The 14,614-nt window shown below is 43.1% G+C and overlaps 1 protein-coding gene across 1 annotated transcript in view; it reads left to right on the top strand.

Annotated features, from left to right (window-relative positions):
• Positions 1-14,614, top strand: part of LOC132479145 (uncharacterized) — a 302,289-nt gene that overhangs the window by 71,725 nt on the left and 215,950 nt on the right. Inside the window, 11 exon segments of the mRNA XM_060082726.1 lie at positions 2,146-2,264; positions 4,522-5,125; positions 5,127-5,523; positions 5,526-5,579; positions 5,811-6,557; positions 7,221-7,325; positions 11,723-11,772; positions 13,289-13,427; positions 13,546-13,701; positions 13,810-14,006; positions 14,417-14,497. Coding sequence (XP_059938709.1) covers positions 2,146-2,264; positions 4,522-5,125; positions 5,127-5,523; positions 5,526-5,579; positions 5,811-6,557; positions 7,221-7,325; positions 11,723-11,772; positions 13,289-13,427; positions 13,546-13,701; positions 13,810-14,006; positions 14,417-14,497 — 2,649 coding nt within the window.

Here is a 14,614-nt window from a genome sequence, read left to right on the forward strand (position 1 = left end):
CTCAATTTAGGTCTGTTTTACATTTTCCATGCCTACACTTAACATTTTCAGTGTTTAGTCTGGGTGTTTTAACATATGAAATACAGTTATAATAACTTTTCTTCATGTATAATAACCTTTTAAAAGTTCTTTTCTGCCAATTCTAACATCTGTATAGATTATGGGTTATTGTTGATTGATTGCCTTTTCTCCTCAGTATGGGTCATATTTTCCTACTTCTTTGCATGCTTGCATGCAATTTTTCATATGATCCCAGATATTGTGAGTTTTAGTTTATTGTGTGCTATGTATATTTATATTCCTGTAAAATGCCTGGGCTTTGTTTTGGGTGAAATTAGGTTACTCAAAACAATTGTATTCTTTTAGGTCTAGCTTTTAAGGTTCGTTGGGTAGGAGTCCAAGTAGCCTTTAGTCTGGAGCTCATTATTTGCAACTACTGAGACAAGTCCTTTCTGAGTATCATGAGGTTTTCCAGTCTGACTTGTAGGAACAGGTACTATTCCTACAACCCTGTGTGATATCCAGTTGTTCTTCTTATTAATCCTTTCATGTGGTTCTTTTCCTGGCATCAAGTTATTCCTCACACAAATGTATTGACCCATACTTTGTTGAATTCTCAAGAGATCCCTCTGCATATCTCCAGAGTTCTTTGTCTGTGCACTTCTTTTCTCTCTGATACTCTGCTTTGTGAACTCTAGTTACCTTGGTTTTCCCAGACCCTTATCTCCATTTTGTCTGTCAGGGAGCCCACTAGTCTCTGTCTGGACTTCTCTTCCCTGTACCATGACGTGGATACTCTCTCAGAGAAGTAAGGGCAATTATAGGGATCACTTCATTTATTTCCCATCTCCTCGGGAATCACTGAAATGTATTGCCTGAGGTTCAGTTTCTTGAAAACTGTTGTTTCATTATGTTCCATCTGATTTTTTTCTTGTTTCAGCTGGGAGGTTAAGTTGGCCCTTGTACTTCATCTTGGCCAGAAGCCAATAATATTCTTTAAGTCTGTTTTGTTTTGATACAGGATCCAATTAAAGATTAGGCATTGCATGTCATGTCTGTGTTTCCGTTAATCTAGAATTTTTCCCTACTATTTTTTTTGGTCTTTTAAGACATTGGCTTTTTTGAAGAGTCTAAGCCAGTTGTCTTGTAAATTGCCCCACAATCTGTATTTGTCTGTTTCCTCATTAGATTCAAAGTAAACATTTTGGGGAAGAATACTATATAGGTGATGTATTCTTCATACTTCATCACTTGAGGTGGCCCAGTGCTAAGTTTGATCACTTGGTTAAGGTGGTCTATTCCATATCTCTCCATTGTAAAGTTATTTTTCCCCTTGGTAATTGATAAATAATATGTGGGGTGATCCTTGGGATCAGTGAAGATCCTACTTTCAAACAACTCTTCACCCAACTGTGCATCAATGATAATCCTTGTCTGAATCGATTATTACATTGATAGTTGCAAAATAACACTTTCCTAATTCTATCCTTCCTTTTGCATTTATTAGCTGACATTATTCTATAAAGAAGAGCTCCCCCACTTTTCATTTGGAGTATCATTATGAACTCATGTGCTTTTTTTTCAATTAACTACGTTATACCTTATTATAATGATAATGTTATTCTTTGGAATGTTCCTTTTGTCCAGATTTGGTCAATGCGATCTCTGTTATTGTTTAGCCACATGATGCTTTTTTATTACTAGAATAATTTCTAATATATTACTCCTCACAAATAGGAACTGAGAAAGTGACTCCAGAATGTGCGGTCTTCTTCATACTCTTCTTAGAAGTCTGCCTTCTTCCTGTGTACTCTCAACCCAAAGTGAGGCTTTCGGGTTGGAAGGAGATACTTCTGAATTAAACTACAGTTCAGTGTCACCCAATTCTAATCGCTATTCCCTTTTTTCTAGGCATATCATACCTACTGCCATCCTAATCCTTCTGTTGGGCACCTCTCTCCTCCTCTATATTTATTTCCAACTGTCAAGGGCAGCAATTGGCCAACCGGCCCCTATCCAGTTCTATAGTCCATATGCCCCAAGAACTCCTTTTTGCACTGGTCTGTGGTGGCCTTGGCCTACCTCTTCTACCTACTCAGGTAACTCTTTTACCACGAATTTAATTACCTGTGTTTCCATTTATAGGATCTTACCCAGCCGTAGGGCCTGCTGCCTCTGCCAATTTAAAAATACTATTGAGGTTGTCTGTGAGACAGTCAAGCTGCGTTGTGACAGTGAACGCCTGAGGGACGTCACACGTTGTGGTGAGTCTCAATTGCGGGATAATACATTTTTTTTTTTTTTTTTTTTTTGCGGTATGCGGGCCTCTCACTGTTGTGGCCTCCCCCGTTGCGGAGCACAGGCTCCGGACGCGCAGGCTCCGGACGCGCAGGCTCAGCGGCCATGGCTCACGGGCCCAGCCTCTCTGCGGCATATGGGATCCTCCCAGACCGGGGCACGAACCCGTATCCCCTGCATCGGCAGGCGGACTCTCAACCACTTGCGCCACCAGGGAGGCCCTACATTTTTAATTTTTAATTTAATTTGTTATTTTTAATCAAGGATGATACATTTTAAAACTAATGATGTAATTACATTATTTTAATACATTCATTTAGAGTTCCAGCTCCCTAAATTTCTAAGAATTACCCCCTTGCTAAAAATCAGATTCTTGGTTACATTATTAAGCTAAGAAGAGCTCAGTTACATTATTAGCTTCATAATGTAACTGATCTGCATATGTAAAGGAACCAGAGAAAGGAATGGAAGGGGGAAGGGAATTCACATTAATGGCCACATATCCTATGCTGCCCTCTCTGCAAATGACAACTTATTCACATAGTACATCACAGTTTGTAAACTGATTTTATATACATTAGGTCTCAAATACCCTTTGTCTTATAAGACAGGTGTAAATATATTTTTGTTTATTTGGTTTGTTTCTGCAATTTTATAAAGAGTGCAAGTGATGCTGTTTTATGTCCTATCTGGAGCCTGAGAGTTTCTGGTTCCATAACCAGAAGCTGCTACCAAGCCCTTCTAATGCATGGGAGAGCTAGTTATTTCTTTGACTGTCCAGCTCTGAACTTGCTCTGAATCGCAAGTTTTTCTATCCATAAAACACTCAGGGGCTTTCAACGATTTTTCTATATATTAGATTTATGGGCACTAACTTGATGACTTCCAAAATGTGCTTTCATGCCCAGGTAGCTTGAATACAGGTCTCTTTCAGTGATCTAGAGCACATCATAAATAATAACACTTTGCCACTTATATAAAGACAATATTGCTGATTTTTCAACACAGTTTTTTTTTTTTTTCCTTTGGCCACCAAGCTGGTGGGATCTTAGTTCCCCCAGCAGGGATTGAACCCGGGCCACAGCAGGGAAAGTGCCGGGTCCTAACCACTAGACCACCTGGGAACTCCCCCAAACATTTTTTTTACTAATTATATTACTCCCTTCTCCCCCAGAAGTGGGCAGAAAAAGCATTTTTAATCTCCTTTTACAGGTGAGGAAAAACAAGATCAGCAGTGTTAAGTGCTATGACCCTAGGGCCCCGATCTCCTGTCCCCAGTTTGGGGCTCTCTGCTAGCCTCTGCTCCTCCTTTCTCATGACCCTTCCCTCCTCCTTTGACCCTCACCAAAAATACTTTTAATCCTTTTGGGAGACAAGCCCAGCTACACACTGGTACACATTACCTTCACACAGTCAGAAGATTTGGATGGTTCCCCAAGTAGAGCTGGAAATATTAGAAGTAAAATGAATTGAAAGCAAAGTAGCCATCTGACAGAAGTTGCTTTTTCCCGTCTACATTTTAGGGCCTCAAGTATTATTCCATTGATTTGTTGAACATTCCACATGGGCATACAATCTGGCAAATCTCTTAACTTATACCCGAGCTCCCTGCCCAAATTTTAGCAAAGAGCCAGGGCGGACATAGTGTTTTTTTCTGTATAGAGGCTTCTGTTATGGGGACTGGGATATATAGAAGCAGGGACTAAGCAAAGGACTCAGTGGGTAGTTGGAGAAGGACATGTCCAGATGACGACCTGTTAGCGGCGGTGGTTGTCGTGGAGATCTGTGATAGCAGCAAGAACACAAGCACACTGAAGAGGTGGAGAGAGGAAGCCTCACACTCCCGTGCCTTTGAGGCAGGACAGGATGGGGTATATGAATGTGAGGAGTCACAGTAGATCTGCAGAGAGTCCAGCTGATTAGGGGAATATTTGTCTTCCAGCCTTGGCTTTTCTTGAGTACTGGCCCCTGGGAACCAGTGGAGTAATCCTGAATATAGTTCCTATATTTCACGCTACAGAATTTTCTGAGTAGATAGCCCCTTTTTCAAGAGAGACCTTTCTCACATTTTGTTGTTGCCAGTCATAGGCTTAAGGGTGGGTTTCTTTTTCTCCTAAGTGGCACTCAAACTTTGACTGATTCCTAATTTCTTTGGCTGTGGACTGACAAAAGGCTGTCCCATCAGTCTTCAATGATCAAAAACAGTCCCTTCTCTTTTGACAGATGAAGAAACATCTATAGAGAATGCAGGAGGATCGTTGATGAAGGTGTTACAAGCCCAGAAGGAGAACAACAGCACCGAGCTGACTATTGAGTCAGACAGGATGTCCTCACCTAACAGTGCTGTCAGCTTGTCAGGCTTCATGAATGAGCAGCTGGACTTTAATAATAAAAGTGATATTATCAGTACACTAAATTACATACTGCCTTATATCTCAGAGGGAAATCTAGGAGATGTGGAATCAACATTATTACCATTCATTCAACTTCTTTTTTCAAATACACAAGATGGACATATGCCGCTGGGCCTTTTGAAAAACAATACAAGGAGCCCTTCTGTTAAACCTGTACCCAACAATTCAACTAAAAAAAACAAATTGAGGGAACTCCATTTTGTGGAAAATTTGTTAGATGCAGAAACTCAAGAAAAAATTGATGAGGTTAAAAAGGAAGAAAAACCTGCCACGTGTACGCGTTGCAACCTTTTAAGTGCCATGTTTACACGCTACATCTTTCAAAAGAAATTAGAAACTGCCCAACCACAGAAAGACAGCCTAGCAAAGATTGAGAGTACAGAGGAAAAGCTGGTGAGAGTGAACAAGGTCCTCAAGGGGCATACAGAAAATGCACCTCAAAGCAGTGGGAGATGAGAGCGTCAGGAGGAAACAGAATGCCCAGCCATCTGTGGCGAACACTGCCAAAGAATGAAAGCTCAGGAGGCCATCCCCAAGAAAGCTGAAACAGCTCCTCATGGTGCAGAGGCCCAGGAAGCTGGTGGGAAAGTCCTCCGATGCAGAGTCTTCATTCATAAAGGAACACAAGGCCGCAGGCTCCTCTCCCCTCAAACCGTACTTCAAGGGCAGGCCTTGTGCCTCCATCCCGCCAAAATCCCCATCTGAGGTTAAAAGCAAATCAAAAGACTTATCCAACGCTATTCATGTTTTCGAAGATGCAAAGGCAAGGGTTAGAAATATTAAGGACTTCGAGTTAATCTCACATTCTGGAAAAAAAAATACATCTTCCATAAAATTAGGTCTCATCGGGTCCACAGAAAACCCAAAGTTAAAAAGCATCGAGGGGCTTCCCTGGTGGCACAGTGGTTGGGAGTCCGCCTGCCGATGCAGGAGACACGGGTTCGTGTCCTGGTCCGGGAAGATCCCACATGCCGTGGAGCGGCTGGGCCCGTGAGCCATGGCCGCTGAGCCTGTGCGTCCGGAGCCTGTGCTCCGCAACGGGAGAGGCCACAACGGTGAGAGGCCTGTGTACCGCAAAAAGAAACAAAAAGAAAAAAGAAAAAAGGGAGTTGAAAGTTCAGAAAGAAAAGTTCACTTGATAGAGTGATGCTTGCAAGCCCTCCGTTCTCTGTCGTGAGGAGTCTCATAAATTCCCCTCCACGAGAGGCTGTTTCATCTTCAGGAGAAGTGACTTCTCAGGAAAATCCTTTTCCAGAATTATTTTCTCTTTCAGACCCTTCTGCAGAAAACACTACTTCAGAAAACAATACTGCACAAAATGTTTCTGAAGCAATTATTTCTACAGGAAACGCTACTCTGCCAGGAGGAACCAGCCCTGGAAACACTAGCCATAGGAACGTCTCCACTGCACATTCTACTGTTGCTGCAGACAACAGTATGCCAGCTGTTCAACACAGCAACAAAACACAATGGGAGCACCACAACATGGTCACTGAATTATCCTCTAAGCCCACAGGCTTCACTTTCCCAGGGCTCGCATCCCCGGGTGATCAAGTTGAAACTCAGCTAAACGAGCAGCTCTGGTCCCTCATCCCCAACAATGACGTGCAAAGGCTCATTTCTCATGTTATCCAGACTTTGAAAATAGACTGCTCGGACACCCACGTGCAGCTGGCCTGTGCCAACCTCATCTCTAGAACAGGCCTCCTGATGAAGCTTCTCAGCAAGCAGCAAGAAGTAAATGTGTCCAAAGCGGAATGGGATATGGACCAGTGGAAAGCTGACAACTCTATCAGTGAGAGCACAGAAGCCCAGAGTGAGCAGAAAGAGCAGGAGTCAAGTGAGGTGAGGATAACCCCTGACACGTGGGACTTGGACTTTTACTCAGTTTAGGACATGCCATTAACGTGCCCAAGCGGGAATACCACGGGCTCCTAGTCAGTATCTTATCTTCAGCCATGAAACGGGCTAAGACAGTGATCTCCAACTTTGCTCATTGAGAGAGTGTGTCACTATTCCTAGGGTAGACGCGAAAAGGACATAACACAAGATAAATAAATTGTAGATAAATTGTAGAAGAAAATGCTAATGATAAGACTAATAACATTAAATTTGGCTTGTTCTTATAGAAGCTACTCGCCTGGAAGGATTGGGTTTCATAGTAGTTTAAGAATAGTTAGCTATCGTTTAGAATAGGATGAAGAATCGTAAGTTTTCATCCCTTCTATCTCCTTGTTTTTATTTTTTTATTTTTTATTTTTTCGGTATGCGGGCCTCTCACTGTTGTGGCCTCTCCCGTTGCGGAGCACAGGCTCCGGACGCGCAGGCTCCGGACGCGCAGGCTCAGCGGCCATGGCTCACGGGCCCAGCCGCTCCGCGGCATATGGGATCCTCCCAGACCGGGGCACGAACCCGTATCCCCTGCATCGGCAGGCGGACTCTCAACCACTGCGCCACCAGGGAGGCCCCTATCTCCTTGTTTTTAAAAATTGTGATATATTTCTTTAGCTCACAAAAGGAGTTCCAGGTTATGACTATAACAACAAACTCATCTTGGCAGTATCTGTACCTGTAGTAGTGACGATTTGTGTTAGAATTCTCTGTCTCATTGAGGTAAGGACAATAATTAATTCAGATTCAGAACCCAGAAACTGAGAATCAAATCCACCTTTCCACCTGCTACTACTTGATTCTTCCCTTTAGCCATGAGGACTGACATACACTTTGTTCTTTTAATGAAAAGTATATTCCCAGGATGTTTTTGTGTGTGTGTGTGTGTGTGTTTTGTTTTTTTTTTTTTTTTTTTTTGGCTGCGTTGGGTCTCCATTGCGGTGCATGGGCTTCTTACTGAGGTGGCGTCTCTTGTTGTGGAGTACGGGCTGTAGCTGCACGGGCTCAGGAGTTGTGGCACACTGACTTAGTTGCTCCGCAGCATGTGGGACCTCCCCAGGCCAGGGATCGAACCTGTGTGCCCTGTGCTGGCAGGCGGATCCTTAACCATTGCACCACCAGGGAAGTCCCCACAGGATTTTTAAAAGGAACTTCACTCCCAGGAGATCCCTATGGAATTGGATCCATGATAACAAGCTATTGGACTATTTTGACAAGTGAAGTTTATAAGAAGGCCAGAGTTGACATGATAGTAAATTTTCTTCAACTCAAGAAAGTATGCTGATTTGAGGTCCTCACCAGTCACTCTCATTCTACCGTTGATTTCTTTCCTTCTTGGCTGAAGTGATGAGAGATATAGGATCTCCATACTCAAGGAGCTATCAGTCACCCTGGGAGGGCTAAAAGGACATGCCTAAAAGACAAAAGTGTGATCTCGTCAATTCCTCAGGTTTACTTAGCAGCTTTCTTCTCCGGTGTATTAGGAATTGTGTAGATAGGTTCCATTAAAACACTGCAAGTAAAATCTTGCAGCAGGCTACCCTCAAATATTTATAGTAGCCTATTCCTGGAGCTAGCCTGTTTACCTTTTGTTCAGTTACATAGTGGTTTATTACTTTTCCAGCAGGCAGTTGCTAACATTAAAAGAGTGATTTTAATAGGCTGACAGTCTTGATTCTACCCTACCACTCCACATTACTTTAGTTATCTTTTCTCCTGTAATGGCAGCCCTCCATTCCAGCCAAAGCAGCTCCTCACTATACGCTAGTTACACCATACCCATTCCTACTTTTGTCTGTGCCTTTGTCCATCGAAAATTCCTTTATTTTGCTTTGCCTGTGGAACTCCTATGAATCTCTGAAAAGCCAACTCAAGTTCAGATATCTTTCTCTGTAAAGCCTTCCCTGAATACCCCAGCCCTCCTGATCCTAGTCCTGTGAGGTTTGTCACCATTTCTTAGGGGCCATAGCAAAGCAGTCCCCTCCCCTCAGAACTCACAAAAGTGGTAAGCAGTTTTTTGAAAGGCAGCCCCCCAAGAGAGAACGACCAAGGTCAGCACATCATGGAGCTGAGCAGAGATGTGTAAGGACCAATGGCTTCCTGGCCTATCACACTTGAATCAAACCTGACATGATGTACTAACTTCTAAAGAGAAATGTGTCTATCTGCAGGAGGGTTGGTCACTAGTGAAAGCATAGAAAAGGTGAGGAGAGACCAACATGGGCAGTGCCCATCCTCACATTGCCCAAGAGTAGAGATGGCACCTTAGGCAGCATAACTGCAGAGTCAGGCCCACTAGCCAGGCTGCCTGTTGAGGAGATGGATGGATCCAGTTACCTCAGGCCTTCCCATTAAATTCTGGACTCCGCTGATTCCTTTTCTAATTCTGTTGTCACCAAGTAGCCTTCGATTCTGTGATTGTGCTTCAGTGTGCCACGGAGGCCTGTCCCCACAGAAGGTAATTCTCTGCTTGTGTAGACACAGATGCCCTGTGTGTAGAACAGATGTATTTCTCATTGTCAAGTAATAATTTGGCATTCTGATGTTTGATCAATCCTGTGATATTGCTCAAGTGAGACTGCCACAACAGGAAGACGTGAGTTCTCGCTTGGTGAGGAAGAGTATGATTTCTGAGCCTAGGAGGCTGGGGACTAGCTTGCTAGTCATTGGCCATTGCCCAGACTGTACCCTCTACATCTCAGGTGGCATATGGCCTTTGGCATTTTTAGAATTTCTGTAAAGTCCCCTTTTTATTGTTTTTAACTTCTTGCATTTGTTTTGTTTTGTTTTGTTTTGTTTGGGCCTGTGTGATCTTAGTTCCCCAAGTAGGGATTGGACCTGTACCCTCGGCAGTGAAAGCGAGGAGTCCTAACCGTTATTTCCTCTCCCCACATATACGATAAGCTTTTGGAGGACAGGGGCCATGCAGTGTTCTTCCTATGGTAGACAATAATGGTGTTCAACGGAAGAGAGATGAGGCGTTATGTCAATTCCACAGTGAGGAATAATTCAACCGAATATTTATTTGAAGTAGGATAGAGTCCAGCAATATGACCCCTGTGTTCTTAAGACTTTTGAAATGTCATCTTTTAATATTGCAATCAGTGGAAGAAAATGAATAAATGGTGATAGAATAGCTGCCTAAGTATTTGGGGGGTAAATAGCAGATCCCCATGTTTCATCTTAAATAAACATATATCCATAAATGTGAAAAAAGACCACATAAAGGTATTAGAAGAAAATAAAAGCAATATTTCTATAATCTTCTGGTGGGAAAGAGCCTTCAGAGCCTGATGCCACAAGCAGAGCCTTTGATATATTCCACCATCTTGTCTGTGACACCAGCTTAGCACTGATTCATGCCAAGCGTAAGATGAAGAGTCTTCCATATATTGTCTGATTTAAAGCCCACAGTCCTGTGAGGATGATATTACTATCCCTCCCTCATAGATGAAGGAGATCAGTGTAAGGCCCCAGCGGCCAAACCCAAAGCAGAAGGCAGTTTCACCCGACTGCAAAGCTGGTGCTCCCTACTGCACTCTTTTGTCTTGTCTCCTTAGAGACAAAAACACTGGAAATATTCGAAACACTGAAATTCAATGAAAGCCAGTATTTCTTTACCATAAAGAGTTTTTGTTTGTTTGTTTCGAAGTGGTGGGGTTTGGCCATGCTGTGCAGCTTGCAGGATCTTAGTCCCTTGACAAGGGATTGAACCTCGGGCCACAGCAGTGAAAGAGCCACGCCCTAACCAGTGGACCACCAGGGAACTCCCAAGAGTTTTATAAGTCAACAAGAAGCAGACAAACAGTCCAGGGGAAAAGGGGGCAAGGGCTGTGAAGAGTAGGAGGTGTGTTGACAGTCTGCCACCATATCTGCCTGTCCTCTCCTCATGGCTCATGTGGGGTGGGTTTTGTTAGCCAGGCCTTTGTCACCTCGTGACGTAAAAATCATCTCTAATATTTTCTTCAAGTACTTTTATAATCTGTCCAGAATTTGTTGTATTTGTTTGTTCGTGTGGTTGAGGTAGGGGATCTAACTTTTTCCCCCTACATGAAGATCTGATTCTTTTCAAATCTTTCACTGAATGGTTTATTCCTTCTTCCCTGGTCTAATATGCTATCTTCATCTGGATGCTGTTCTGTGATCCAGTTATCTTGTCCTGTACCAGTACTGATATCACACTGCTTACTTCCAGTTGCTCTATAACATATTTTATATCTGGTAGGGCAAGGTCCTACTCTTTGACCTTCTTTTGCATACATCTCATAACTATTCTTACATATATTCTCTACCAAATGTCAGCTGGCCAGGTTTTATTTAAAAATTATTTTGGCTATAAAATGGATTGCATTGAATTTTTAGTTTCATTTGAAGAGAATTGACCTCTTTACAACATTCTAGGAGGATGGTATCTCATGCCATGTAAGTACTTCTTAACGTCCTTCAAAAAAGTTTTAATATTTTCATCACATAGGTCTTACAAATTTGTGGCTAAATTTATTCCTAGGTGCTTTATGCATTTTTATTGATATAGTAAACGGGAGGTTCCTTCTGTTTTTTAGTTAGTTGTGTTATATGGGAAAGCTATTGAGACTAATATGTTGATCTCTTGATTTTGTATGGAGCCATCTTACTCATGTTACTTCCAATAAAATTTCAGTTGATTCTTTTGGTCTTTTTGGGTCCCTTGTTTCATATGCAGATATGTTTGTCTCTTCTTTCCAATACTTCGTTTTTCTTTTCGTACTGATTAAGACCTCCTCCACAGTGCTCAATAGTAGCAGTAATGATTGGGCATCCTACTCTTGTTCTTGACTTTAGAACAATGCTTAGGTTTCTGCCAGATACTTTTATTTTCTTTTCCTACTTCTGAGAGTTTTTATTAGGAATTATCTGTTGAACGTTATCTAAAACAGTCAATAAAATATATCGCCAGCTGCATGCAAGACCCTAAGTTAGGTACTGTGGAAGAGTCAAAGGATTCTTAAACAGGGTAGAATTCCTTTCCTTGAAAGAGTTATCATCTTACTGGATAGATAAGATTTAAAGTCAAAAGGAATGAATAAGGATTTGGAAATAGTTGTAATGGATAATCATGATCCTGTTTTCTTTCAAAGCAGATTTCTTCTCCTAGAATTTCAAAAGAGGAAGATAGAAAAAGAAGCAGAAGGTAAATATTGGTCTTTGAAAGCAGAAATTTACAACTAGAGGAGAACTTAGAACTCATCTATTTCAGTTTCCTCAGCAAAGGCAGGAAGAACGCTTGATTACCCTAATGGTTTACCCTAGTTTATTTCTCAGCAGAATTAGCTCCGCAGCCCAAGCTGAGTTAGAAGAGGACTGGCACACATTCATCTGCTCTCACTAGTCCTTTAAGGAAAGAGGGTGGACGGGGAGAGGTTTTGGTTGTACCTGTTCCTGCTGGGCGGATGCCTGGCTCCCAGGCATCAGGCCAGGCCAGAGGCCTTCTAGGAGGCTCTGGGGTAGGGAGGGCCACATGGTTGTGGATTTAGGGGCTGGCCTCACTCAAAGCTGACGAAAGGTAGAACATATGAGTCCCTTCTGGAAAGTGGCAAGAAAACTTCCCTTCTCATCCTACTGTTTTTCAGGCCCCTACTCTCTATTCCCTTTATCCAAACCTCATAGAATTTTAACCGGGAGAAACTTTAGACAGTAGTTTGTCTCTTCCTTTTGTAATAAGGAACTGGAGAAAGAGAAAGGGAAACTATCTTGCCCCATGGTCATACTGCTGGTGATTACCAAGAAGAAGATGGTCCCTTTCCACTGAGGACTTCTCCACTGATCACACACTGTGCTTGGGCTGTGAGCTACGTTTTAGGTCACAGTTGAGTAGACACATACTATATGGACATAAGTAGTTTCTGAAACAAACTTATTGTGCACTGTGATTTTTTTCTCTTCTATTTGTATTCAAAAAGAGTATTTTGTGCTTCCCTGCTGGTCGTGGCCTTTAAACGGATTCCACAATTCACTGACACCTGAGTGACAGCCTGCAGAGTGAAAGTCAGAGAGCTATAGATGACTTTGCTCGTTGGGTTCAGGTGTTTACTTGGTGTGATTCAACGTATAGGATAGAGCAGCCAGGAAAATAAAATCACCTTCTCCCCACACCCACACCCGCAGCAAATGCTGCATGTGCGACTAAGTCCGAAGCGGACTGGTGTGAAGCGCGTCTAAGGGAGTAACGAGTTTCTGCCCAGTGCCGTTGTGCAAGTGTTTTCACTGCACGAGGGCAGTTGGCCAAGGGCAAAGAAAGGTGAACGGGGCTGAAAATCCTGCCTATGCTCCATGCTAAGCCACATACAAATATCTCTCCAGAGACACTTGGGGTCCATTTTGGACAGACACAGAGAACTTCTGGAAGGCCAGCATGCATGCAATGATTTTCATGATCCCGGGTCTGTGGTGATTTTGCTCATTGTGATTATGGACTGAGGTCCCCATTTAGTCCTAGTGAAAGCAGAGATAACACATTGTGAGAGAGATGAAAAGTGACATGCAACACTAACAGTGTGTGTTTTCCTCCAAGGGGCTTTTTTGGATTTCTGCTGCGTAAGAGAAGCTCAGGGGAAAGTGAGAGTCAGGTAGATGTGAGGAGGATAAAGTACTGTGGCCAGAGAAAGCAGGGGAGATGCAGAATTAATATTTCCCTTTCTGTGTTCTAGGAGGGCTTTTTCGGGAGAAGGCGGCCACTTTGGCTTAGGGGTATGTATAGGCCTCTCAGCGCCACACGCAAGGAACACATGACCCAAAAGCTACACGACAGGGAGTCTTCTGCTGAGGATGAGATATTTCTGCATCCCAGCAGGAGGCCCCAACTCGTCATCCGGAGCTCACTGAGGAGGCTGAATCTTTACCTCATCAAGAGGCCCCTGCTCAGCATCCACAGACCCCTGAGGACGTTGAATCTTTTTCACCCCAGGCAGAGGCCCAGGCTCAGCATGCAGAGCCCACTGAGGAGGTAGAACCACCTCCACTTCCGCAGGAGGCTCCATCTCAGCCTTCAGAGGCCCCTGAGGAACTAGAAACTTCAAGTCCTCAGGAGGCCCTCGCCCGGCCTTTGGAGACACTTAAGGAGGTTGTAGTTTGTCCATGTGTTCATCATGGGGTCAATGAAGCTCAGCAGTCACACTTGTACAAGGTCACTGTTAAATCTCTGGCTCTGGCACTTCCCATAAATCCACAGGTCACTAAAGAGGTTGAACCTTCTCCAGTCCAGCAGAAGACCCCACCTCAGCCTCCAGAGCTCCTTAAGGAAGTTGTAGCTCAGTCTCCATTGTATCCCGAGGTGACAGTTCCAGCACAGAGCAGGATCATGCTGAGCATCCAACATCCCCCAGGATCAAGAGCAGTGGTTCTCAACCAGGGTGAGTTTGCACACAGGTGACACTTGGTAGTGTCTGGCGACAGTTTTGCTTGTCAGAACTGTATACGCTACTGGCATCTAGTGGACAGAGACCAGAGATGCTACTAAACATCCAACAGTGTACAGGGGAGCCTCCCACAGCAAAGAATTATCCAGCCCAAACTGTCAATAGTGCTGCCTAGCTAGAGAAATAAAGATCACTTAACACAAGTATTTAATGAGCATTTAGTATTTTGTATCTAATGCACCACATATATAATCATGAAAGTATAAATCATAATATCTCCCACAGTGAGATTTCTTTAGTGTATGGAGGGAGTAGTGATGTTACGTTTCATCATATATAAATGAGAATTATTGCCAATGGATAAATGTTCTGAAAGAATATCTGTTTTTCTAATTCTTTTGCTCGTGTCTTTTTTTGTAGAAATCTTGGTTGCAATTTACTCACAGAACTGAGCTTTGGAACGTTTCGGGCCTGGCATGGAATGCAGTTTTTACACAAGTTGTAAGTGAAATAGAAGATGAATACATGTAAACAACTGTGTGTAAAAACAATCATGCAGTTATTGGTTAGCTGGGTGTAAGTAAGCCCAGTATGAATTCTGGAAAGTATGTCTTGAGA

Source organism: Mesoplodon densirostris, chromosome 18 (assembly GCF_025265405.1).
Source record: "Mesoplodon densirostris isolate mMesDen1 chromosome 18, mMesDen1 primary haplotype, whole genome shotgun sequence".
In the NCBI taxonomy this organism is placed as follows: Eukaryota; Metazoa; Chordata; class Mammalia; order Artiodactyla; family Ziphiidae; genus Mesoplodon; species Mesoplodon densirostris.